General features: G+C 47.7%; 1 protein-coding gene across 1 annotated transcript; it reads right to left on the reverse strand.

Annotated features, from left to right (window-relative positions):
• ptch2 (patched 2) lies at positions 1-27,671 on the reverse strand. The gene is made up of 23 exons (XM_076098086.1): positions 27,525-27,671; positions 25,680-25,872; positions 16,475-16,664; positions 16,310-16,379; positions 16,119-16,210; positions 13,647-13,755; positions 13,446-13,532; positions 13,206-13,327; positions 12,086-12,233; positions 10,911-11,042; positions 10,644-10,799; positions 10,433-10,525; positions 10,186-10,311; positions 8,934-9,321; positions 8,286-8,810; positions 7,576-7,718; positions 7,239-7,419; positions 6,863-7,143; positions 5,334-5,471; positions 4,777-4,919; positions 1,413-1,806; positions 717-1,308; positions 1-517 (listed from the first exon to the last, which is right to left on the reverse strand). The coding sequence occupies exons 1-23, from the start codon at positions 27,669-27,671 to the stop codon at positions 483-485; spliced, it is 4,485 nt and encodes a 1,494-aa protein (XP_075954201.1). The 3' UTR covers positions 1-482.

Raw genomic sequence — 27,671 nt, forward strand, 5'->3', positions numbered from 1 at the left:
GGCAAATCACTTAAAATTATTTTGAAATGTAGCAGCAAAAGAAATCATAGCAACACATAGAAATAAAACACTGACCACGTATGTTCAACAGCCTAATATCTTAATAACATCTCACTTTTTGTGGACACTTTTTACATATAGCACAGTTCTTATTCTATACACTGTGGGGGGGAATGGAAAAAAAAGAATCAACCGCCCCACAAAAAAAATAATCTTTTACATCTGAACTTTTACACAAGAGAATACCCAAGTTATACAGTACTCATTTAAATAGCTTCCTTCTTTTTTTAGTATTAAAATATATACTCATAGATTTATATAATTCTGAAAATGTCTTTTTTTTCCTTTAATATGTCCTTGAAATAAATCCTCTCCTTTTTTGTGTGAAGTCTATGTACAGACGTGACTCCGAGTGAGCCGTCAAGCTGCTCCGGAGAAGCAGCCGGAGACTCGAAACGAGAAGACGAGGCGAGTGAGAGAGTCTAGCAATCTTTGGCTGCCTGGATCCTCAACCCACCTACAGCAGAGAAACAGAGAGAACAGAGAAGCGTCAGATTTAGCTGAACACACCTTCAAAAGACAGATGCACTGGAAATCTCATTGAGACGCCGCACGTATTTCTCGGGTTTGCTCTTCGGTTTAATGTCGGCTCTCAATACACATATCGAGAAGATTAAAAGTGCGGTAAACCTGAGATTGACTGGTAACAAACTCACCTTGTGTCTTGCCGAGCTGACGCTCTGCCTGGCTCTGCGTTGCCTCCAAGTCCTGGAGCTCTAAAGAGTCTCTCTGACATGAAGAAAAGTTTGTTTTGCCACCACAAGTCCTCTTAGCGGCCTCGAAACAGTCCGACTCGCTGTCCGTGTCAAAACCTTCATGCATGTATCCTCGGTACGCCGCCCCCGGCAAGGTCGGGTGCACGGCCACCGTCACGGAGGCTGTCGCGGTTACCATGGTAACAGCCCCCCCCGCGGAGCCTTGTTGCGTCGGCAGTGCAGAGCTGCTATTGCTATAGCTCGGCCCTTTAGTCCTGTTTGGCTGAGGCCCTCTGCCGCTCTGCAGCCTGGGGCCGCTTTGAGAAGTCCTCCCGAGGAAGTGAGGTCTTTCGCTGGGTAAGTGTTGCGCCTGGAGCCTCTGGAGGCCCGGCTGCTGCTGCTGCTGCTGCTGCTGCTGCTGCTGCTGCTGCTTTTTTCCATCCCAGCATGTAAGCTGAGAGCCGAGAGGCGACTGTGTGTTGTGGGAAGACTCATTCAACGGCTCGATCCTTCCGCCAGTGCCTGTCGAACTTTCTTTGAATGGCTTCACCACCTACAACAAATAAAAGTTTCATCGTTTACTTTCAGAAACAAAAACACAGGAGTTTGAAGAAACAGGAAGGCTTTCCATCGTATCTGTGCGGTCATGCGGCGTACCGTGAGCTTGGGGAAACTGGGGTTTTTGCTGGCTTCCAGCAGTATGTGAGTCGTCGAGGGTGGGACGCTGGCGTGCGACGCTATGTCGCAGTACTTATAATCCTCCTCCCCGATGCCTGACGTGGTGGTCACCTCGGAGTAATACTCCGAGTCAGACGACTCCGAAAAGGCCTGCTGACGAGACGGCCGCGGGTTGTGGTGGCCCGTGTAGTAACCGTGGTGGGCCATCGGTGGGGGCAGTTGGGGTTCGGGGGAAGGCGTCGGCAGGCGACTGGCATTGTCGACCGGGGTGACCTCAGCCGGAGGGCCCATCATGGACAGGAGCACCGGCAGGAGAACCAAGCCATTCAGCACCCCCAGTACAGTGAGGATGGCCAACACAGCAAAGAAATACCTGAAGGATGGAGAGAGAGAGGGGGGGGGACGTTAGTTTGAACATGAACCGAAAGAAAACACATTTAGTGCAACAAAGAACCCGTGTCCAATTAAAACTAGCTGGTGGTATCTTGTAGTCTCTCTTTTCCTGTCTGAAACTTTGTTGTACGCTGGAAGCAGCTGCTAATTGTTAACTCAGTTGTTTACACTGAACAGGTCTGCCTGGCCCTTCTCGTCTGGCCTATTGCCTGCATCAGCTGGATCACTCACACACTCACACACACACACACACACACACACACACACACACACACAGTCACACAGAGGCACAATCCTTTTAATCTTATTTTCTTTCGCATCTTAAGGTTTTTAGGGATTTCGGCTCATGACACTTTTACTCAAAGTGGACAACATTTTACATTCGTCTAAATTTTATGCAATTTTTCTTTTAACGTGACAAAAAAAATGCACAAGACCACAGTGGCCCGATGTGTTGTAAGGACAAGAACACACAAACACACATGCATGTGCACAATTCCAAACACACTCACATATAGTTGGCATTTGAGGAAGGGAAGTAGCTCAGGGGAAGAAGTCAGGGAAAGCCCAGTGTTTGTGTATCAAAGGCAGGGAGGGCAAATCTGATTCCCCGCTCAGTCCAACTAAAACATGCTTTGATACCTCCACTGCTGCTGCTACAAGACTTTCTCTCGCTCTCTTTTTCACTCACATAGTGTGTGTGTTTTTTATTTTTTGTGTGTGCGTGCATTTCAGCGGGGCTCTGAGGAGGCCGGGGGTGGAGGCAGGCCACAAGAAAGAGCTTCCCGAGGAAAATTAGAGAGGACTCCACTTAAACACTAACAGAAAGCAGAACGAGGGAGACAGTGAGATGCTAACCACCAGCCAGACTTAAAGAGGTATAAGAAGGAGGGAGGGAGAGAAAAAACGATTGTTGGAATGAAGGAGAAGAAAACATGCTTCTCTCTTGTGAATGGACTACTACAATGATTACAACTACTTCACTTGACAAAGGTCACTCTCCAGGAAAAAGTTCATGGTTTGCATGTCGGGTGTGATTTCATAACCCGTTTGCAGCCGTGTCGGCCCCCCCACATATTTTCTTCTTTAAGCATGTGTCCTTGTTTTCTTCCTTAATCAGAAGCATAACGCATGTCATCCTAACCACTTTTGACAAAACACTTCGGGGAGATAGTTTCAATTTCTCGCTGTCTTCTCAAACCGTGACGGCCTTTCAACCCCACGCGGGTATTTAATCTGCACGTGTTATTGAGTTAAAGCACGGACGCTGAAATCACAAATATAGGTTGTCGTTGTTTTGATGGCAGTGCATTGGCCACCACCGTTCAGCTCACTTGCTCATTCTATCACCAAACAACTTCTTTACGTTGTGGGAAAAAAAAAAAGAAAAAAGAAAAAAAAGAAAGAAAGCGAGCGAGACGTTGGTGGGACCTCCAACAGTGTCTCACTGTTAGGAATTCTGTTGTTTATATAAACTGTAATCTTTTCCATTCGTTGTCAGGGCCTGGGGAGCTGTGTGTGTGTGAGAAAGAGAGCGTAAGTGTTTACATGCCTGTACATATGTGCATTTCTCCTTGTGTGTGTGTGTGTGTGTGTGTGTGTACGCGCTCATATGTGCCGCGTACGTGTGTGCATGAGAGAGAGGACTCTGAGCAGGGCTGAATTAGGCTTGCTGTTTATTCAGTGCATTACAAGGCCAGGAGATGTTTACAGCAGTATATTTATGCTACTCCCCAGCTAGGCAGCTCTGGCTTGCCCCATTCACCCCACCACAGCTACAGCTAAACAAGACCTCCAACAGAGATACTGGACCCTTCTGTCTCCTTTTCTCACCCCGTCCTCTGAAAAGACCTCTCGCAGAACCATGGGAGAAGAGAAGAAAAACGAGATGCTGAAAACGCTCTCTCTCTGACTTTCATTCTTCCCAGTCCAACTTCCTATTTACTCTCAATTTCTCCCCATTTACACCTCTTTATCTTTCCAATCCGACACGGCGGTGGATCCGTTCACCTGACCGCCCACCAGGACCTCGTATCCCGGGCAAAAAAAAGCCACCCTCGGAGTATTTCTCCTCCTCTCTCTGTCTCTGCAGAAAAAAACGGCACTTTTTATGTCACGGAGGCCTGTTGCAGTCTGTGAGCTCAAGGTTGTGGTTTCAGGGTTTGTGCCTAGACCACATTCAGCTGAAAAACATTGAGCTATTCGCCTTTTTTTCCACTCTGACCATGAAACAGTGGTAGAAGACGCACGCACGCACAAAAGTAGGCAACATTTTTCAAACGCACTCGCGCACGCACAGAAGGGAGGGGTGTCTGTTGGTGGGCTTCGGCCCATCTGACTGGCTGACCAGTTCAAATTTAGCTCCACTTTTTTATGACGGCACCCGATGTGGAGGAACTGAATGCCAAACGGATGATAGGAATTTTTACAGATTCCCTCTTGTATGTGTGTGTGTGTGAGACGCAGTGAACGAGAGAGAAAGAGAGATCACCCAGTGGGTAGCAGAACACTTCCATGTTTACGAGCAGCTGCTACACACCCTTGATGTTTTCCCCATTTTTGTGCTCTGAGGTTGGGGAGACGGGTGTGTGTGTGTGTGTGTGTGCCAAGAGTGACAGAACCAGGTGCATATTTGTCACTGTGTGTATGTGTGTACATAAATAGGGGTATAACATTTCCACCTGCATGCACCGCTGACCCCCCACAAGGCTTCCTCCCGTCCCCAAAGTGAGGACACACACACACACACACTTATGGCGTAGAACCAAAACACTGTTACTTCTGAAGGTAAGAAATGGGCTGGGGAGGGTGCAGACGGTATCGCTGTGTGAGCGAGGACCATCACTCTCTCACACATCAGTACAAAGTCGGCACATACATCGCCACACGCACAGATGCAGCCGCACACACACACGCACACACACACACACACACGGCGTAGGCTACTCACCTCATGATGAAGTCAAATTCTGACCCTGCCAGCATGAGAACGCCCAGCAGCGTGGAGATCGCTCCGTCGACCACCGGGGCGAACATGTGCTCCAGAGCCACTGCCGAGCGTTTGTTTCTGTTGCCAATCGCTGTCAGGAAGCCCTGCGGCGGACGGGGAGGAGAAATAAGTTAATAAGTTGGAAATCCTGCCGATCGCACAAAACTTGTGTTTGAGGCGAGGTTTGGCATTCCTGCATTTGTGTTTTTTTTGTTATTTGGGGATCACTACGCTAAACTACAAGACAGCACACTATGCTCGAAAGCTGCCAGCATGAACCCGGAAGCCTTGCAGTGAGTGAAATACATTTAATCAATTATTGAAAAACAAAAAAAACATGACTGCAAGGCTTCCGAGGTAGGCAAATCACGTGGCCACATGTCAGTCTGCAGTAGGCATTAAACATTGAGACCAGAGCATCGGGTTTCAAGTAAAGTAGGTGTTTAATTGTAGGAGCTCAGTCCTCCTAACAGTTAATCCATGTGTGTGCTCTTGCTTTGTGCCGGGTCTTGACTTACCAGCGCGATGTGGACGGTGAACTCCACTCCGATGCCCACAGAGGCGATCAGAATGACCACAGGGATGGCGCTCAGCTTGATGCCGATCAGACCCATGATGCCAAACAGCTCCACCGTCATCATGGCCAAGATGAACACCTGTAAGGAAGAGAAAGCGTCACGAAAACGAATTGCATAGAAGAGAATAAAAGCATGTAAACAATAAAAACAAATGTGCCTTTCCCCAGTGACTGAGTTTAGCCCTTTTGCCTCTTCACCCCACACAATCTTTGACCCTTTGCTCGGGGTCTTAACCACATGGCATCAAATTACCCACCCCGAGGCTAATACCTTCCCCTCCTCCTCCTCCCCTTCCTTCTCAGAGGTGGTTGAAATGATTGACAGCGCCTGAGACAACAGAGCGTGGGCCCTCTCTACCAGAACACCGTATACATCTGTCTGCGTTGGTGGAAAACAAATGATCTTGTTTTTTCACTGGAGAGCAGCCTGTTTGCTTATTTTGATCATTTCCGATATTTTAATGGTCCAGCTTGCATTTTAATGCAGTGTTTCAGTTCGCTTCATCGTAAACATGCAATGGTACTGTAAAACCGCAACGCAAACAACAACAACAAGTCTTAGAAAACGAGGAGGAGAAAACGGTTCCCGGCCAACGGAAGCTTTTGATCCCAGCGGGGCCTCTGCGCTGGGGGCACGCTTAAATTGGAAATGATAAAAGGCGTTTTACTGCTCGACCACATACCGGCAGGGTGAAACCTTCACAGGCAGGCTGATGCTTGGAAACAGTACGTGCATGCAGCGGTGCCTCTCTCTCTGCCTGGGGACACCGTGTTACGTTGCTGTCTCAATCAGTGCTGCTAGGGATCGCTACTTAAATGAAACACATTCCACTTGAAACCGGCACTGTTGTTGTGCTACACTTCAGCCACCCCCCAATGGTCGGGATATGTGGATTTGTGTATGTGTGTGAGCTTGGGGGGCCCTTAAGGACCACCGGTCCCACCAGCTTGTGTGTGAAATGTTTTCCAACTGCTGAACACTCAGACTGTCTCTTTCACTCTCTCTCACGTACACACACACACACACACACACACACACACACACACACACATATCCCTGATGGATGGGTTGAGCAGGCCAAGGTCGCAACTGGGCAGATCTGTCCTGTCCCCAAGTCTCTCCCTCTCCCTCTGACAAAAGCAGTGAGGGAGTTGGAGGTAGAGGCTTCAGGAGGGCAAAGCCTTTCTTGCTCCTTTGCATTTCCTTTTCTAAGGCCAGCCCAGCCTACATTAGAATGACAAAGGTCCCTGTGTGTGTGTGTGTGTGTGCGTACTGGCCCTCCGCAGAGAAAAAGGGGCCCCCTAGACAGCGTTATTGAGCTGTGCTGAGAAGGGTGAGAAGAAAGTGAGAGGAGGAAAGGGGCTAATGATGTTGTTGAGGTAGCATGAGTTGGAAAAACGCAGAACCATAGGAAGGATGAGGAAGAGGTGCGATGAAGAGTTGTCGGGCAAACTGGACGCTTTGCTTACAATGATGCCGGCGGTCCAGGGGTTGAGCAGGAGAATCGCACAGACCAGGAAGGTGCAGGCCAGCACCACGCTGATCGCCAGCAGGAACCAGTGTCTGAGGCCAATGTACTGCTCCCAGAACAGGAAGGGGTATCCGTTAGGGTAGTTCAACACGCCCTTGCGGCTAAACTCATCGCAGATGGCCCGCACACTCTCGATGGCCTCCACAAAGTCGCTGGCCTGGCGAAGGCCGTTCAGGTAGAAGGGGAACTGGGCGAACTCCAGGGGCTCTGCAGCTGGGACTGCAAGAGGGAAAGACAAGAAAGGTGAGATTTGAGATCATTTGTCCTGCAAGGCATTTTCAGAATATGATAATGTGATGAATAAGATTACTTACTACGCAGATTCTCCCCTGTAGTGTCGTACTTGTCGTGAATCCACTCTCTAGGATGGGGGTAGAAGTTGGCCTGGGAGGCAGCATAGCCCAGAGGATCATTGCTGACCCAGACTGTCAGGTAAATGTAAAACACCTCCGCAGGGATCAAACCCTCTGCGTCCACCAGCCGCCGAGATGTCAGCTGGAGGAAAGTGATTCAAAAATTCAGATTTAATGGACATTCAGGTATCGAGTTTTGTTTGAATAAATGGTGAAAAGACAGCCGATTATGTAGCGGCCCACAATACCACCCACGGATACTGTTTAAAAGTATTTCCTGCCGCTCTTGTCGACATACCTGGCTGTAGTTAAAAGGCTCTTTCTTGGAGCCGGTCTGGATGAGGAGCTTGTACGCCAGCGCTCCGTCCTCTGTGCCGTTGCGATAGCTGTCAGAGGTAATCCTGCCTGCCTGCCAGTCAGCATCAAAAGCAGCCTGAAGACCTGCGTGTGAGGTAAAACACACACGGGAAAAGAAAAGAAAAGATTATTGTGGTTGTCATTTATAAATATTATGATTTCTATTATCATAAAATTATAGGAGCTGTCTGGGTGGACAGTGATGTTTAAAATATAGTTTATTTTTTCATCTGGCTCTGATTGATCAGGCTGTTGTTAGTTATCACTTCCTCCTGACTGGACCTCTGACATGTTCTAGCCTGAGGACACACACACACACACACACACACACACACACACACACACACATGCAAAGATAACCTATGACCCCAACCCGTCTACTGCACCACCCCTGAGCCCAGGTGGATGGGGGTAAACAACGGCGTGAACGAACTTTCATTCACCCTTCGCACATTCTCACCTCCTCGCACACACACACACACACACACACATTCACTCACTCCTGCCCTTAGTTAAAAAATAAAAAAGCACACCTGAAAAACCCCTCTATGGGATTCTGACATCATTGTAAAAAAAACTCCCATTGGGACAGAGAGTAACTTATTACCTGACTCACTCAAAAAAAGATGAAATAAAAAGACTGAGTCTTACCTCTTAGCCAGTCCTGGAAGTAGTGCAGCCACATACGGGGCAGTTTGCTGTCGCTGTCTCTGACCACATATTTAACAGAGTTGAAGGCGTTGTGCAGCTGGATCAACAGCCTCTGTGACCGGGCGTAATCAAATCCATCCATGGTCACCAGGTACATGTTGTAGAAGGAGAAATACTTGAACTGGGCGTCGATGAAATCATACTCCTTGGTGTCGCGTGGCACTATGTCGGTTAGGTAGAGGCCGTCGTGCACCATGGTGGTCCCGTACAGGCTGAGGCCCAGCAGGCCCAGAAAGAGAACCACCACGATGGCTTTGCTTTTGGGCTTGAGGAGCAGTGGGGCGTATTTGTCCCTGGCGAAGCTCGACAGGTTCCAGTGCAGGAAAGGGAGTGGGACGCACTCCTTTCCCAATTTGGAATCCTCCACCTGAGCCAGGAGGTCCCGCGTGGAGCTGGAGGTAGGGGCGAAGAGCTGGGAGCCGTAGGGATCCGGCAGGGAGGTGGTGGTGGGGGAAGGTGTGAGGGCTAGGGGGAGGAAATCCAAGCAGAAAATTAGTGTTTTGGTATTGCGATTTATTCATGCCGACTTTACAGAACACCTTGGGCAAAATAACATGATTGTTGGGATCTTAATATAGCTGTGTTTACCTTGAGGCTGTGACGTGGGGCAGAGGATGATGGACGGCGGGCTGGTGGAGATCTGTGAGGTAGGTGGTAGGATTGTGACGATATGCTGGCCGGCCGCGTCGCACTGCGTGAACGCCTGCACGGTGGTGGTGATTTGGGTGCTGGTGGTGATTGTCGATCCCGCCGCGTACTGGTGCGTGTGCGTCGTCGCCGTCGAGGGCGCGTGCGGCTGCTCTCCGGCGTCTGAGAGCTCGTGCGGGGAGAGGTGGATGACGCGGTCGGAGCAAGGGCTGTACAGGCAGCAGAGGATATCCAAACGCTTGTCCTCGCGCCGGTGGAGGTCCAAACTGAGGATGGCAGGGAAGATGAGCAGCACCATGCCGAAGTTAAACACGACCACAATGGCCGCCTGGGGAGCGAAAGGAACAGAGACAAAATGAGAAAAACAAAGTGAGAATTGACAGAGAACAGTATGTGAAATTACAGACACCCTTAACCCAGCTGGGGAGAGTCAGAGCTTCTTCTTCTTTTTTTTTTTTTTTTTGTATCTCAGACCACAGCTCAGAAAGCAAAGAAAAGCCTTACTCTAAATCACCAGCCAGGAATACTAAGCGAGCCAGAAGGGGAAAGGAAGAGAGAGAAAAGGAAGAAAAGAGCGCCAGAATTAACTACTAGAAAGATTGAGAGAAAGGAGCAGGAAAGGTATATATATATATATATATATATATATATATTATATATATATGTTGAGAATCTGAGCAAAACCATCATCCTTCACCACCACTGCAGCTGCCTCCCCCCCCCCCCCCCCCCCAGCCCCTGAAGCTGACATTCTAACTGGCTGTGGTTTCCAGTGCGTTTGCGTCGATGTGTGTTTGCTTGTGTGTTGCAGACCACCCACAGTTTGTCACAGATCAGAGCAAACCGCCTTGACGGGCCAGTGATATACTGATCCACTCCTCCCTCCCTCTCCTTCTTGTTCTTTCTCTGACTGTTCATCACTCTCTTTGCTCTGATTATTCCACATTATACACACACACACACACACACACAAACACGTTCATGCACATATATAAACACAGAAAAAAATGTTGGCCCTGTAGGTGCGGCGGCAATAAAACTGGGAACAAAGGCTTCCCTTGCCCTGAATGAATGTCACCTCTCTTAAGTTATCTCTTTCATTTTCAAAAGAAGCCCCAGGCCTCTCGGTGTGCGATTGTGTGCATGTGTTTATGTCTGTGCGCATGCGTGTGAGGGTGTGCACAAAACATACCTGCAAAGAGAAAGCTCGCAGGGCAGGAATGGGTACGAGAGCAGCCATAAAGAACGCAATCATGTTGTTGATGGAAGTCAGCGCCACACTGGTGCCGGTGCGCCGCAAACAGTCTCCTGTCCGGTCCTTAAAAAAAACAAAAAAACAGACAATGTTCAGAGGAGAGGAGAGGAGAGGAGAGGAGAGGAGAGGAAAGGAGAGGAGAGGAAAGAAGAGGAGAGGAGAGGAGAGGGTGTCTTAAAGGTACCTTAAAGGGGATGTTAATTCCAGCCTCTGTGAAGGAATGAGCCAACAGAAACATGTCATCCACGCCAATCCCTAGTGCCAGGAAGGGAAGCACCTGGGATGGGAAACGGTCAGAATGAACATTTAACAACAAAATCTGGGCTTTAAACACAGAAACACTTACTTATAGTAACGTCACACAGTGAATGTATGCAGTTCCCTTTGTGTCGTACCTGTGTGGTGGCAGCATTGAAGGAGAGGCCGAGCAGGGAGCAGAGACCCAGTCCTGCAGCCACCGACAGAGCTACTAAGAGCACGCCGGCCAGCCCCACGGCCCCCTGGGACTTGGCACAGTCCCACCTTAGCATGGTCACGCAGGCATAGGCCAGCTAGAGAGAAGATGTCAATTTTAAATATTAGCTATTTTACAGTTTAGTTAGACATCGTTTCACGAACTATCTAGCCATGATCGATTGACTAAGATCATTTATTAGGCTTACCATGAGCAGGTATCCCCCTGCCACCCTGATGACGCTGACATCAGAGAAGGATTTCATGATGTCGTTGAGGGTGGTGGTGGAGAAAGCGTGGATGGACTGGCTGGAGTTAGATGGGATACTCTGGTGGACCAGCTGGGGGATAAATGTCAATTAATCATCAATGAAAATACACCAAACCATATACTCTTCAGCACATTACCTAATAAATAAACAATTAGATTGACAAAAAGAAGTTACTGCCAGCACCGGAGTCATAGTTACATGAACCACAATAACTTGGAGGGGCTGAACTGCCCCTACTTTCTTTCTCCGCACATGAAAACACACTTCCTCCCTCTGACCAATCCTGCCCAACGCCTCTCCTCCGGCCCCATATTTCAGGGCCCTCTAACAGAAAAAGCACCCTGTCCCTTTGAAATGTGCATGTGTGCGAAAGTGAGGATGAATGTGTGTGTTTACATGCGCTAGAATGTGTGTGAGCGAGTGTGTGTGTATGTATGACAACTGAGGAGTAATGAGCACAGATGCCAGAGGTTGTGAGGTCAAAGGTGAAAGGGATGGGATCACATGGCTTGTGAGGCTACTCTCTCCACTCTGTGCCGCGAATGGGCCGAAGCTCCCCACAAAGCTGTTTAAGTGTCCGCATTTAGTCACCCTTCGAAATATGAAATAGATCTGCCCTTGTTTTTTAATGTGTCATGAGGAGGTGTCCTGTTTCTGTCAGTTTACGTTTTCAGTTTTTTTTTTTTTGTTTGCCCCTCCTCCTTGCATATGTCCCTCATTCTCCTCCCCCCTCCCTCTCTCCTTACCCTCACCGTGGTGGGTGTCAGCTATCACAGCAACAGCTTGTTCCTATAACTAGGACTCTGACAGAGAGAGATGGTCGGCCTACCACACACACACACACCCACCTACTGCCCTGGTCTGCCCTGTGATTCACTTTACAAGGGAGCTGAAGACTGATGGAATTCAGACACTGCAGAATACGTCCCACACAGTGTGTGTGTGTGTGTGTGTGTGTATGCCAAAGCAAAACAAGCACATGGACAAGGAAATGCCTCCTCATTTTTCTCATCCTCCTCCTACTTCTTCTTGGTGGCTACAATCCAAATCTATACTCCAGCTTTATGCGTGATTTGTGTATGTACGTGAGCATTTGAGATGTGTGCTCGCACCTCCACAAACTTCCTCTGCCAGGACTCGAGGATGGCGGTAGCCTTTTCTTCATTCCAGTTTATGTCGTGGATCTCGTAGTCGTCTTTAAAGTGCTCGTACAGCTGCTTCGGACTCATCAACAGGAACATGGTTTGGAGAGCCTCCGCACTGCAAAACAAACAGATGCAAGCTTAGCACACCTCACAGATGTCTGGCTCCGCATGCAAACATAGTTTATTGTGTGTTGAGCTGAATTGAAACCTTTAACTGCATCATCCATCTCACGACTAGCATGTTACAAATCATCCAGTCAGATCGTTCTTGGTATCCCTTAACCTACACAGGAGCATGTCTCACTGTGACTGTCTAAAGGCAGGTGCCTTCTCTTCTTGGATTTGCCTGCCTGCCTGCCTGTCTGTCTGCCAATGTAAACAGCTAAAAAGCAGGTGTTATCTAGTCTGCCTGTGTGCCGGTCTCTCGGCTGCAATCCCAGATGTCCTCAGGTTTTCTTGGCACACACACAGCGAGCAGCAGTGCTGCTCAAAATGTGAAAGAAATGACCATAAATCACGTCTAAGAGTAGCTTAAGTGTGGCTCTTGCAGACGGGACTGGAATCCTCTGTCATTCAAGGCTCTGTTTGGCCTGTGTGTGTGTGTCACGAGCTGGGCTCTCTGACCCAACGCCGGCACTCCATTTGTATTGGCAGTGCTTTTAAATCCAGTTGAAGTCAATGGAAAAACACTAAACTCTGGAGAGTGTCTTAGGTTAGCTTCAGAAAAAAAAGGTTAATTTAAGTGTTTTTCCCTCCTTCTGTATCTTCTTATTTGGTCCCTCACACAACAAATGTGTAACAGGGTGTGTGTGGAGGTTGGGGGGGGGGGGGGCTTTGTGTGGCTGTCAATCATCTTTAATTGGCCTATCCTGGACCGGGGTCATGCAGGAAACCGATCCCTCTCGGTACCAGGCATTCCTAGGATGTGTCTGTTTTATTATTACGTGTTACACAGATTCCAGTCACGGAGGCTCGCACGCTGACGGGCTGCGATCCCCCCCCCTTACTATCACATCCTTATGACATGCTCTGTAAAATCCCCTGAAACTGCAGTGTCTGATCTCTACATGTCTTAATAAGCACACACCTCAGCAGAGCGTCCTGGCTGCTCTTGACCCGCCCTCCCAGGATCAGCTCCTCCTGCCAGTGCATGAACTTCCGGCTGAAACCGTGGCAACCACCCTGGAGACGCCCGGCAATGTCAGGACTCTGAATGGACGAGCAGCAGAAGTACGGAGGGAAAGAAACACAGAGACATACGTTAGGTGTTTGTTCTGTAACCTCTCTTTAGGACACAATGACATAATGGGATTATGTGTGAGTTTACCTCTCCTTGCTCCTTGTTGGGTGCACTGAGAGGGCAGTCGGGGTCCGAGGGGTCTAGACATGGCCTGTTCATGTAGGCATGTCCGACCTGAGGAATCAAACAACATTACTTTAGTTGCTTAAGTCTCAGTATATAGAAAAAAGAATTGCAACTACAGTCTTTTATTCAGTATATCCGTCAGCCGGTATTTGCGTGTCTCACCTGGGCTTTGTCCAACATCTCCTTAAATCCTTCCAGCGAAGTGAACTGACTCAGCTCCTCCATCAGCTTGACTGGATCTAGATTCATCCACTGGATATCTGGCATACCCCTGGAGAGCAAAGACACACACACACACACACACAGTGAGCATCAACCCGAACATATTTGACAATAACTTGAAGAAGTAACCGTAAAATAGCTTGTATCACGTTGTGCCTGCGAGGCTGCATGGCTTTGCATTCCTGCTGATCTTTACTGTGCGCAGAAAAAAAAAAAAACAGTTTCACTCCGTCTCCCCGGTTGGGCCGGGCTACGCAGGAGGCTAGCTGCAGATACAGGATAAAATAGCGTTTATTATCCTGTTTCACGCTGCCACAATGCCTCAAGGAAAAGGCACGGTGGCTGCCTGCTCGCTTCCACTCCTCAATGTCCTGCACTTAGTCATAACGATTACGTCTGCCTCCCAAACGTCTTGATAAGGAGGGAGGGAAGGGGAAAGGTTGGGTGGATGGATGGGAGGGGAATAGGTGAGGGATGAGAGGAGAAGCAAAGGGGGAACTCTCACGTTGCTTCTTGTGTGAGGTCCACAGAGAAATCGACTGTACCGCCATCCTCCTTCTCCTTGAAATAAATTCATAATTTGCCTATAAATCCACTCTAAGCTCTTTAAATTAACAGCTTTCTTGTGCTCGTGGCTTTTATAGTGTTCTTGCTGAGGGGACTAATGTTGAACTGGAGTGTTTTACACGTCTCGACCAATAAGTTAGCATCAATTCACAGCTCGATATCCTGCTCTGGAAACTTGTTTTTGTTTTTACTTTCAGAATAACCAATCAATCCACTTTAATGTTACTGATTGATGCTTCTTAAAAATCAAACAACCCCAAAAAATAAACAATATGCAACATTCTTTGCAAGATTTTACGATTCAGTGCAAGAAAACACTTAAGATGGACACGTTCTGCAGTAGGACAAAATAAGAAAGAAGACAGTTGGACAGAAAAGAGATGGAAATAAAAGAATCCTAAAGTATCTCATCTCTGAGCCCAATCTCCCTCCAATGGCTTATGAAGAGAGCTCCTCTCCTATTCCCACATACCAGGGTCCCTTTTGCTGCTGCTCGCAAAGACACACTCCTTTATCAGCTACTTTTTGCTTGAGTGAACCGGGCCTGGGCCCTTTTGTTTTTTCATAGATTGCTGCTCTTTGCTCTTTGTTCTCCTAAGTTTTTTCTCTCTCTCACTCACTCACTCTTCCTCCTTCTCTTTCCAAATCTGCCTCTCTCTCTCCCCCCCCCCCCCCCATTTCTCTCTCTCTCCATCTCACTCTTCTTTTTTTTGCATTTAAAACCAAAGCTGAAGTGAAGCGGAAGCTGGGGGGGGGGGGGGGGGGGGGGGGGCCACCACACATTCCCTCCAAAAAAACTATTAATAAATAACAACAGATGCTGAACGCTTTGTGTGATTGACAGGAATACTTGGAAGACGTGTGAAGCATCAAAGACCCTCTTCTCCCTCAGTGCTCCGCTGGGAGATGCTAAGGATGGGAATCTTGTGTTTGTTTCTGCATGTGCTGGCCTGTCACGCTGTCAGCACGGGACAGAAATACAAACAAATAATTTGTTTGCAAAGAAACATCTGCTATGACTTAAACTAAGGACTCAATTGAAATATCACTTTGAACGACAAAAAAAAAAAGCTCTCTTTCAGTGAGTCAACTTCTCAAGAGAACTTCGTCCTGAAAAAACCCCAAAAAACCTGAATCTGCAAATGCCCAAACACGCCCAGACTCCACTGTTAACCGTCTTGTAGCTTCACTCTGTCTTTCTCGAGGGACTTGAGGCTTGAATACTGCCCATTTTATTTGTTGGACAACTTGGGAGCTGGGAGCCCGGGGCATTACCATGAGAATGCCGAGTGTTAGCCGTGAGCTGACAAAGCCGCCCCCCCCCTCCTCCGGGGCCCCTGCACTGATGGACACTCACTCGTAAACTGAAAGAATGCTTACCATTGTCTGACCCAAAGGGCTCCCCTGCCACCACCACCACCACCACCGCCGCTGCCGCCGCCGCCTCCCCGCCCTCCGTTCTACCAACACACCACCCAGTTTCTTCTGCAGCCATCTCCTCTCTCTCTCTCTCTCTCTCTCTCTCCATCCCTCCCTCGTCCTCACTTTCTCCCTTTGAATTTCTCTGTCAGGACACCCCCCTTCCAGTCCCTCTCTGGGCCCTTAAAGAACTCTATTACTGACCGCCGCTGTCAGTCACAGCGCTCACTGACCGAATACTGAAAGCCCAACTGTATGTCTCCATCGAGCATGTGTAAAAAGTTACGGAACTCTCCAAAAGCTCTAGTCTGCAACGCAAGTCAGGTGGAAGCAATGACAGCAAAGGGAGAGCCAAAACTTTCTATGAAATGTTTCAATGTGCAAAAAAAAAAAAATGTAGGTTGGGTCAAATATTATAAGACTTACGGTAAATAGGCGGAGCCTCCCTGTAGTTTGGCCCCTTCCCAAAAACAGTCCAATGGGGTGATTATCATACAGGGGAACAGCTTGTCAATCATCTGGGATGAGGAAATAGAAAGGAAGCATGATTAAAGATCACAAACCAGGATACAAATAGGTACATAGAGGAATAAAAAATCGGTTTGTTGTGAACTCACCCTTTCAATCATGACATTTTCTATAATAGGAACTCCTGATTTATAGCATATTTTGTTCAGATCCCACGACCTGCGAGAGAGAGAAAACACGTTATAATTGGCAGCCGTTATTGTCGACACACAATTAAAACTTTTTTTCACATAACTTGTCCGTGGTCCACTTACTTTCCAAACAGTGACACCTGGACCTTGCTGGCGGACAGGGCAGCTTCCATGTGAACCAGCAAAGCCTCCTGGGTAAGAATATTGGTGCCCTCTTCTTTGGGGGTCTGGATAAGCATCTGTGAGGTAAATACTGAGTCCTCTCCCTGCTTCTCCTTGGTGTAGCGAAGCTCCGTGCTCACCCGACTACCAGCTAGAAAACAAAGAATAAAGGGAAAATGAATACTGAGTTCTTGAGATAGATAGATAGATAGATAGATAGATAGATAGATAGAGGTACTGTATTATTCATACGTTAGCACATATTTATACAAAGACACACACTCATTTAGATCCTATAACAAAGTGTGTTGCATGTGCATATATGCACACACGCACAAGAACACACACACATATATCGACCAACGCCCTTGGCCCTCGCCAGTGTTGGTTTTGAAGGCACTTCACACAAGCCAGTGTCTGGCCAACATAAATGAGTAATACAGCTTCTCATTGGCTCCTTCTGTGAAACAGATGTGCCCTGTTCATTTGGAAAACCAGCCCTCTGATGCCCCCAAAACCCTCTGCCACTCTGCTCGGGGCAGAAGATATCCAGCTCGACATTTTGAGTACTCGAGAAAAAAGGCCACGATGAGAAGGGAGGAAGTGAAGAGTCGGTTAAGAGGGAACAGCCAGTGGCTGCGTAGGTACGGCACATCAAATAACTTACGAGAAGTTCAAGAAAGGCAAATAGATTCATAGAGAGAGAGCTATTAGATGTCAGAGGTGGTGATGAAGAAAAAGACAGAGAGAGGAGGAAAAAGAAATAGAGAGAGAGAGAGAGAGATGTTGTGCTGTGCGGTAGACTCCAGCCCCCTAATTACAGGAGGTTGCCCTGAAAAGAGTTTGCCAGCCGGGGGGATCTGTGCCTGTGCCAAGTGGACATGAAACATGCCGCGCTGGATCACAGAGGGCCCGTCTGCCCCTCTCGCTGTCCCACTACATGACAACCCCAGAGAGAGAAAGAGAGGGGGGGGGGGGGGGGGGGGGGGGGGGGGGGATGGAGGAAGTTTGGAAACAAGTGCTACCTCCTTTTTAACTCTATCTCTCGTCAGTCTTGTGCTCACCTTCCCTACGCTGCACTCAAACCTGACTGCATCTATTCCCCTCTCAACACTGTCTACTAATCCTGCCTCTTGTCTTTCTCTCTGACCGTCTCTCTCTTCCTTTCTTTCTTTCTCTCTCTCTCTCTCATCCCCTCACACTCTCTGCACCTCCCCCAGCCTGGAGCAGGCTCCTATATAATTGATGGGGAGAAAAAGAAAAAAGAAACTATTCAGCCTCCGCCGCAAAAGTGTGAGATCAGGTTAGAACTGTGGGCCTCGGAGACGCAGTCCAATATTTCGAGGCTGCGCTTTCAAGGCTTTAATTACCTATACGCATGGGGCTTCAGAATATAAGGTCGCCTCATTTATTTGCAGACAAGGGTGTCTATTTGTTCTCAGTGTCTGGCTCAGTGCATCCCAAAAAGAAAAAAGAAAACAACTCAAAATTAACTCGCTGGATAACTTTTGCACATCTGGTCCTTCAAAAGAATGTTCAAGTCGAGAAGTTATAATTATTTTCTTCTCAGGGAACCACAACGAAAAAAAAGATAAAGAAGAATATCGTCTTGTATTTGAGAAAATAAAGAGTTTATTTAACATTAATTCTCACACTGTCTCGTACAAGTCAAGAACCGGACTTGCTTAGAGGTACACAGTTCTCATCGTCTCCGCTCTGTTTCCTTGCCACACAGATTTCCAATCCAAAAAAAAAAAAAGGCTACTACAAAATGAAACCCTTTCCGTCCGTGGACCTCTTTGACATCTGTTAAACCTTTTTTGACGTTTCGTATGTTAACCTCCGCAGTGTGGGGTTTTGATCCCAACAGGAACTGGGTGGCTCGGAGAGACTCTGGCTCTGTAATTACAGGCCTCCTGAAGTAAATTATAGCTATTTGTGTCTCGTTCCTCCCATCTGGACCACCCAGGCAGCCAGTCCTCTCTCTTCTCTCTCTCTCTCTCTCTCTCGCTCTCTTTCTCGCCTTCTCTCCTCAACCCCTGGTCCGGCCCCAACCACCCAACTCTGAGCTTCGCGACTTTTCTGCTCAGTTCAGCTCTGTTCAGCTTACCGCTCGCTCCAGAAGGAACCTTGTCCTTTCTTGTCTTATCTGTCTTTCTGTGGTCCCCCCCCACCCCCCCCCCCCCCCCCCCCCCCCCCTCTTTATCCTTTTCTACTTCTTTTCTCTTTCTCACTCTTTTTCAATCCCCCTACCCTCTCTCCCTGCGCTCAGCCTTAAAGAGACAGTTCCTGGAAATTTTTCCCACCCTGGGAAGAAAGCGCCTTTGAGAGTGGAAACCCGGCGCTTCAACACCCCGGCGGCTACTAATTTTACTACATGAGCAATTTTTATGAAACATGAAATATGAGTCCGTGTTTGTCAACACGATAAAAATATGTGTGGGGGGGGATCACAAAATGATTACAACTCCTAAATCACATCCATGGTTCTTTCATTGGATGTTTTTTTGAGAAACTCTGAAGAATCTTTGCAAACAACTCGACTTGCTGGGTGCAACATGTGAATTCATTTAGCTTCACCACTAAAAGCACTTTCACAACAGTTACGACACTGGGAGAGAGAAGAGCGAATGAAAAACGTCACAACAAGCCCCAACATGGTTTCATGGCTGTGTGTACGGATATAATGCCTGTATGAATGTGTGTGTGTGTGTGTGTGTGTGTGTGTGTGTGTGTGTGTGTGTGTGTGTGTGTGTGTGTGTGTGTGTGTGTGTGCGCGCGCACGCACCGGTCTAAACACTGGACTCTGTCTCCACCAAACCCAGTCATTTCCTCTCCACCTGACTCTTCCATTTCCAAAAAGCCGAACCACCCAGAATCCGCTAACTCTCTGAAAATATGTGCGGCTTCTCACATCTGGCTGCTGGGACGGAGGCAGTGCCATCTTTAAAGTGCTGCGCCTCAAACGCATTCTGTTTTATTCTATTCTATCTTCGGTGGCTTATAGGCCTAGTCCCAGTTCCAGGCCATGCCAGGTCAGACCAGGCCACCTTCAAAGTTCAGTGTGGTAGATTAGCTGGATTAGGGGGCCTCTGAAAGGCCCCACGCTGCTACGGAGGAAGACCCAAGACGAAGAGGGCTGAAAGTGACATGTATGCTTTTACCTGCTACACAGTGCATTGGATTTTACCCTTTCCTGATTTACACAGCACGTCAACATGAGGAGTACTGAACTACTTCTACACAGAACCTCATTTAATAGAATATAGATTAAAGGGAAAAAGAGGTCTGCTCATAACAGAGTAGCAACAATATGAAAAAGGACAGAAAGTCACTCCTTGGCTGCCATTTTCTATGCATCATTTACTTTCTCTCTCAGCCGCTTTTTTCCAATAGACGTCCTTTATTTCTTTTGATTTACAGCAAAGGAGCCAAATAAGTAACTCATTCTCTTGGCCTGGCACCCAGCACAAGTCCTTTTGTCACTTGTGGACCCACCAGAATCAGGACTGTGCCCCACTCTGGGTCCTCAGCCCGGCCCTGCCCTATGGCGTTCCCTAGCCAGGGCAGGGCCGAAAGCGGGCTGCCCCCCAGCAGATGGGCCGTTCCTCCATACAATCCTTCAGCACTGCAGCTCCAGTCTGAATGCAGACCCTTTTGTTATTCAACCCCTTCAATTTCTTTCAGATGTTTCCCCAACAAACAGCAGAATAAAATAAAAGAGGGAACGTTCTTTTTTTTTTTTTTTTTTCACAGCAAAAGCAAATGGACCAAAACTTTCCCAGCCTGTAAAACAATGCCAGAGTTGGCTGTGGGAGGGTGAGGCTGGCACTTTGGTATCTTACCTATAGAAATACAGTCTGTGTGTGTGTGTGTGTGTGTGTGTGTGTGTGTGTGTGTGTGTGTGTGTGTGTGTGTGTGTGTGTTTTTGTCTTCACGCGCGCGCTTGTATCTGTTCATTAATCGTCCGGGACAGTTGTGTTATTTTAGGAGGAGAAAACCCTAATTGATGTGCGAGCATGAGAAAACAAAATTGATCAGCTTCAATGTGTTTAAATCATGCAGCTCCCACCATCATGACAAAAAAAAAAAACTGCCCCCGAGATCACACCTTAAAAACAGTATAAAACAGCGAAAACAACATGAAAAATCAGTTTCACTTACATTCTATTCAGATGTGCCAGTGGTGTTAGCCACCACACATAAATTTCCACCAGGGTTGGCATTTAGGCACTTTCTATTTCCATATGTATAGGCTTGCCTCTGCTAATTATGCTAATCATGGGCAGAGTTGGCCACTGTGAAAAATAGTCACATTAGACACTCCACTGACCGCTAATACTGCTTAATGTGTGGTTGAAACATACATTCATCCCGGCCTGAAAGGCAAAATTTTTCCACGTTGCTGGTCTCATTCAGCCGAGAAATGAATTTATCGAGCCCCGAGAAGAGCCCATTCCCCCCCCCCCCCCCCCCCCCCCCTCCCAAGTACCGAGGAAATGTTGAGGCTCTCTCTCCGTCTCCCTCACCCTTTACTTTTTTTTATACTTCCATGGTGTAAAGACAGAAGCAAATGGTGCAAACTCTGAGGTGACTGGTGCCGCTTTATTCCGCGCAGACCAAAGACAAAGGTTGCTCTTCAGCCGGGAAAGAAAGGGTGCCACGCTATATTGATTGCGTTTTCATTATTCCGTCTTCAGTTGCATTGCAGCCTTTCTCCGTATACTGCATTCAGTGTCGCGGTGACTGACAGTCCGGTGACCTTTTTTTAAAATATATATATATATAAAAGCTTTGGCACCAAAATAACCGTTCAATGTGTGTTTTATGTTATCGCTGTAAATGCGGCCACATGGTGGATACTTTTAGTTTTAACATTGCTACTTCAAAAACACACAAACAGGTAGGGAGCAGTCAGTGTGTCTCCTGCATCATGGAGGCCATGTGTCTGTCATATGCACATGTATCTGTAGCTGCTCAATGTGTGTTGATTTGTTGGAGGGTGGTCTTGGTCTGACTGTTGAAGAGTGTGTGTGTGTGTGTGTGTGTGTTGTTGGGGGGGGGGGGGGGGGGGGGGGGGGGGGATGCTGAAAAAAGGGATGGAACGAGGGGGACTTGGATTGAAGGATGGCGGGAAGGAGGGGGGGGGGGGGGTGAAATAAACATTTAGAAGTGACCCAGGTTGACTCTGGTCTTGTTTGTTCTCTCTACCAGTGAGGTCCTGGGCCCTGAGCGCTGGGAGTTTATTTATCTAGCTGGGGCACCACCGCGCACTATTCACCTCCAATAATGCCTCATAGAGCTCCCTTTCTCTGTCTGAACTGGGGCGCTGTGTGCGCTCCAATGAATTACAGCATTTACCTGCTGTGCCGCTCCGAGGTTTGTTTAGAGAAACCGCTCCAAACACCCGAAATGCCCACGCGTGCATTCGCTCATTTACGCAAACTCAGACGTCTTCTCTCTCTCTTTTTAATCAATCCACTTCTTGGTCTGATTCCATTGCTATAGCTGGCTAAGCTAGTCTCTATGCATTCACGTTATGGGGACCGCGTACGGTCTCTGCCTCCCCCTTTTCCTATCCTCTGTCTACATGGCCTCTTTATGGGACATGTGGTGCGCCTGCTATCCGGATAGGCCCTGTCTCGCTGCACTCATATTTGGACAGCTTGAGTTTGTGTACATGTCTGTCATGCCTCACCCAAACTCTGCCAAGAAGAATAAGTTTAGTTAACGTGAGAGTAAACACCACCACTTTGACACGCAGGCCATTTCTATCCTCTCAAACACCCAAACAAGCTTTTCAAATGGGCCTTTGTCAAAAAATGATCTGAGCTGAAAAAGTCTTAAAGGTTTGATAGAAGACTTGAAACAATTATCGTGACGCGTTGCAAAAATAAATCATTTAGTAGTAAAAATGTCAAGCTACCTCTCTCTCATAGAGTCTCACGGTCCTTTATGGTGGAAGAAAGACATGCATGAGACATTCTCACACTTGATTGTTTGTTCAAGTGAGACAAGCAAAAACATGGGCAGAAAAAAGCAAGCCGTAAAACTTCCGCCCTGTTCCTGCCCCAACCCCCCAAAACGCCTGCTCTCATCCCTCTCTTCTTCCTGCACCTCTTTTTTTTTTTTTACGATCTCTCTCTTTTCTGCTTGTGGACAATACAGACTGGGTGACACGTTTCCCCCCAGCTCACACCAACTCTCACACGCTCAAAGGTGGGCAGGCTGTATCAGCATAAACTGTGTCGGACGGCGTGATGCATGTTTACAGCATGCAGAGCTTCATTTCAAATGAAACACAGATTCAGGCACCTTTAGATGATATATGTTGCTGAGGGAATGATGGAAACATCCCGTAGTAGTGTTCCTCCCTCACGTCTTCAGACACTTCACAAAAAAAAAACATGCAATGGGTGATGTCTGTCTCAGAGTGACCGAGCAGTAAACTAGAAATAATCCCCCTGTCAGACTAAACACCCTGATACTGTGGCTTTTAGTCCCACCTACACAGGTGGGAGGAATGAAGGCATGATTAACCCCTTTACTCTTTTGTTGCATGCCCCCCCCCCCCCCTCGCAAATGCACAAGAATCCTGAAGGCAAACAGAGAGGAAACGAATAAAGGCCGCATACGGTGGAAGTATGTCTGCTGAGGAACTCAGGTACAGACACTGACTTCCCACAACCTCCCTATTCTGTCTGCTCTCTCTAGACAGACTCCACTGCTGTGCTCCGCTTCACAGTGTTTTGGTCCTGTAGGAGGGGAGGAAGCAATTAAAAAAGACCTGGTGGCCTGACTTCACAGAGCAGGCAGGCAGACAGACAGGTAGAAATATAAACAGACTTACACAAAGCACGAGCAGACAGACAGTTAGGGAATTCAGGCGGGCAGACAGACGGCCTAGGCAGGCTGTACACACCAAAGGTGGCAAAGATGACAAGTGTGTGTGTTTATGTATGCGTGGGAGCAGGCTCTGGTATGAATATATGATGGGAAGCATATGCCCCTAACACATTCACACACACACACACACAGTTTACACCATACTGGCATTGTTAACACATACGGTGTCAATTCACAGCTAGTTTATTCTGAACAAATGAGGAGACAAAGTGGGGAGGCTGTGTTTATGCTGCAATCTGATAGAGCCGCCTCATAAGATTAAACACATGAGAAATACAAATGTCTCCTAAGTTAAGAAATATACACAAAACACAAACTTAAACTAATGTACAAAAACGTTCTAAGGCTCTTAATATGACATCAGCTGTCTCATTTGAGGGAATATCATTCCTGCTTCGTTCTGCTTATGTGCAATGGGGCATGTGTGTGTGTGTGTGTGTGTGTGTGTGTGTGTGAGTGTTTCTGTGTTTCTGTGTTTGTGTGTGTGTATGAAAGAGAGAGAGAGAGAGAGAGAGAGAGAACTAACCTCTCCTTGTTACCGAACCACTTTACTCTCCATTGAGGCCCTAGCAGCTTTGTCAATGGGCTATTGGTGGAAACAAGGCAGGCAGAAACTTTAGAAACATGGCCACGGCCTCTTAAAGGCACAGCATTCCTTTTCAGCCCCCCTTGTTCAACTCTCTCAATCCCGCAGCAAAACAACTGGCACACAAACATCTAAACATCTCCTTTAAGAGATGGATCTGCCAATTAGCTCAAGAGGTAATCCTGAAGCTTTACACTAACCAGAAAGAAACCAAAGAAGAAGAAAAAAAAGAGACTGTGGAAATTCAAACTCTTGTTGCCTGCCTTTGTTGCAAATTCAGGCTTTTGAAACGTCACGCTAATTATCTCAGAGACTACATTTACAGAGATTGGTTTTTTTTGTTTTGTTATTATTGTGCCTGATACTGGAACTCTTTTTAATTCCCGTGCGTTTGAAGCGCACAGTCTCCAAAGCACTTCTCCTGACGCCAGCAGCAGTGTGTGATTGCTCAAACACCTCCGCACAGCTCCTGTGGGAGCCGCCTGTCCCCGTCCTCTAGTGACATGGTGGGCTTAAAAAACCCCATAGAGTCTGTTTATATTCACCAACTGCTGTAGCGCTTTTAGAGTGTGCAAAACAGGTGGGTAAACTTCAGCTGCATTCACTTATATTTTTTCTTCTCGTGAGGAGGAGGAGGAGGAGGAGGAGGGGGAGGGAGGAGGGAGGGGGTTTCAGGGAGGTGGTGCCTGCTTGCCTGCCTGCCTGCCTGCTTGCCTCTTGTTGAATGGAATCCAAGAATAGTTAGGGACCACACAGGGAGGTGAGGGGGGGAGGGGTCAGAGCCCTCAAAGATGGCTAACCATTCACACAGTCCATCTGCTGCGGGGATCAGCCCCGGCACTGAAAGCCTGGGGGTTTAAAAGGAATTTGGCCAATGTGAAAAACCAAATAAAGCGGCCGCTACCCCTAAAAATGTACCGATCATCTACATCTAAAAATGCTCTAAGAGAGCGGTGTCAAATCTAAAGGTTTGTGAGTCAGCGCAGAATCATAAACACAGCCGCGCAGAAAGGACAAGCGGCAGAGAGTCAGTGTGTGTGCGTGTGCGTGTGTGTGACAGAAGAGGGACTATTGTAATGCAGTCCTGTGTTTTGGGTTTCTCAGGTAAACTGTGACTTAGTGAGACATGAGCGACCAGCACTGAGCACAGAGTAAAACGTACAGTATAATCCCATCCACAACACACAGGAAACAGAGAAGCAAAAGAATGAATACTCTATCTACAAGCTTTTTGGTACTTGTATTGCTTCTATACAGAGATGATGGCGTTGATGATTCTATACATCCAGACAAACATAAAACCAGCTCACACACATCTTATTCCTTGCTGCTTTAGTCTGGATTTCAGGCAGACAGGCAGTCAGTCTATCAGTCACTGAACACTCCCATGGCACTGAGATGACACTTAACACGGCCACCCTGCATCTTCCCACCAGCCACTATTGTCATTCAAACTCCATGTTAAACCCAGTGGGGGGGAAACAAGCTCATGAAAACGTACAAACGTCTCCCAGCTGAATATTCGGAACAGAAAGTCAGTAAATCCAGCCACGAAAGCCTGCTGCACTAAACTCACATGGTGATGCCAGCTGAAGGATATAGTGATGGTGTATCCAGCAGAGTCCTTCACGAGAACACCGCTCAAAAGATGAAGGGAAATATCTTGAAACTCACCTTCCACCCACAGCTGCTCGATGTCCGTTTCGATGGCTGCGACCCGGAGTCCCACAGACAGAGCCCCGAACACTAAGAGTCCAATAAAGAGGACCTTCCCACAGTGCCTCTGGATGTGGCAGCCCAGAGAGAACAGGAGGGCCTGGAACCTCGCCCGGATCCACAGAGGGGCTTTCTGACCCACCGCCTTACCCTGGATTCGAAGAAGCAGGAGGGAAAGGGACAGAATTATTATCAGCGTTGCCACACATGAACAATGCATCATTGCACAACTGTCCACAAAGGCAGCATATAGCGTGCAATCTCTATCTGTGTCACAAGTGTGAAGAATATGTGAAGCGTAGTGACGACTTGCATCCAAGACACTGGATTGCACATGCATCAGTACACAGAGAGAGAGAGAGAGGCGTCTTTCTGTGGAATTTAAGGTGAAGCCTTGTATAACGCGATGACAAGCCAAGGTGCTAACTCGCTGTAGCCACAGATTGGATGCCGGTGCTGTCATATGCCCCCGAAGAGTGTGTGCTGTCAGACTCCTGCTAAAACCTCATGTCTATACCGCCTGAACTCAGGTGCAGACACCAGTCGGGATCTCCACATCTGAGGTGATCTAAACTGCACGGTTGGAGGCAACAATTTGTACTAATGGCAACTTTTCAGGGAAACTAATTCCTAATAGTTTAAAAAGACGCTGCGATGAAAAAGAGCTTAACAACACAATGTTTACCGATACAGAACAAAGCCAGGACTTAATGGAAGCTACATAGTGACAATTTACATTATAGCTGCAGTTTAAGAAAATCAACAATACTGTCTGAAATAAGGTGTCACTCTGTATTAGGCACCTTTATAATCTGGTCTTTATTGCAAGAGCAGTACAAGGTTATCATCATGTGTGTACTGCTGTAAAAGAGACTTGTGGTGGTTAACTATTACATCAGTATAAACTAATACTAGAGTTTAAACTGACAGCTATTTCCCTGCAGTAATCTACAATATATCGGGTTTTTTTTTCCCTCTCCCCTCTAATTTGCAAACTATTTGTCAGACTCTCGGCCGCTCAGTCCCCCCGGTGCTACAAATGTCACCGCTGCAGGAGAGACATCGCACTGGTGTTGTGGTTTCTCTCAGCAGTGCTGAAACACGTCCAAGCATCCGGGCGGTCCAAAGATGCTTTGTCAGATCAAACTCAATCAGTGAATTCCTTCACAGGACCCACCACATTTCCAAACAGACCGCGGGCCAGTGCGCTCTCCGCTGCCTGCACAAAGCCAAAAAAAAAAAAACACGCACAACACGGGCTGCGAGACGGGAACAAAACCCTCACCCACTCCCCTCTCCTTCTCCCTCCCGGTTGGCATTAACAACATGAATGAATGAGAGAGCGAGAGAGCGAGAGAGAGAGACTGGTGTCCAGCAACGTTAACGTGCTGCCAAAACGTGAAACTCTTAAGTTGTTATCACTTTATTCCAGGGGGGGGTTCCCAAAAATGTCACGCGAGCTGAGCCTTCTAACGGGGTTTTGTCCCATTAAACACAAACTATTTCTGTTTTCTATACCAACCTCTGGTGACAATCTCTACTCTGTTTTCGGTAAATGATAACCCGTATAAATGAACCACTCCTGGGCTTCGCTGTCGTCTGCCTCGGGGAGCTCCGGTGGTCCCCGGATCCCGGTCAGGGAGCCGCTGCTTTCAGCCCACCCGACACATTCCCACACGCGATTAGATAACAGGCTAAATGAAAAGCTGCCTTTGAAGACGTTTCGTTCACATTTTGAATGGAAAGCTGCACCCCCATATTAAAAAAACACAAATCCACGCTACACCGCGGGCGTCGCATCACCTTTGAGATCTGTTTAAGTGCGAAAGCAGCGTGGCAGTAGCTGGGTCTCCGGAGCACGTCTGGGTTCGCGGGCGGCTGGGAGCGCGTATAACTCGGGGGTAAATCTCCATAGACGCCGGCCCCTGGGACCCCGCGATCCGAGGCCAT

The sequence above is a fragment of the Anarhichas minor genome, unplaced genomic scaffold, assembly GCF_050575085.1.
Source record: "Anarhichas minor isolate MPS153535 unplaced genomic scaffold, ASM5057508v1 ptg000024l, whole genome shotgun sequence".
Lineage (NCBI taxonomy): Eukaryota > Metazoa > Chordata > Actinopteri > Perciformes > Anarhichadidae > Anarhichas > Anarhichas minor.

Coding starts and splice junctions, on each gene's coding strand:
- ptch2 (XM_076098086.1), bottom strand. CDS start 27,671: ATGGCCTCGGATCGCGGGGTCCCAGGGGCCGGCGTCTATGGAGATTTA. Junction 10,800..10,910: donor CAGGGGGATACCTGCTCATG/GTAAGCCTAATA, acceptor TCTTCTCTCTAG/CTGGCCTATGCCTGCGTGAC. Junction 8,811..8,933: donor CCCCACGTCACAGCCTCAAG/GTAAACACAGCT, acceptor TCCTCCCCCTAG/CCCTCACACCTTCCCCCACC.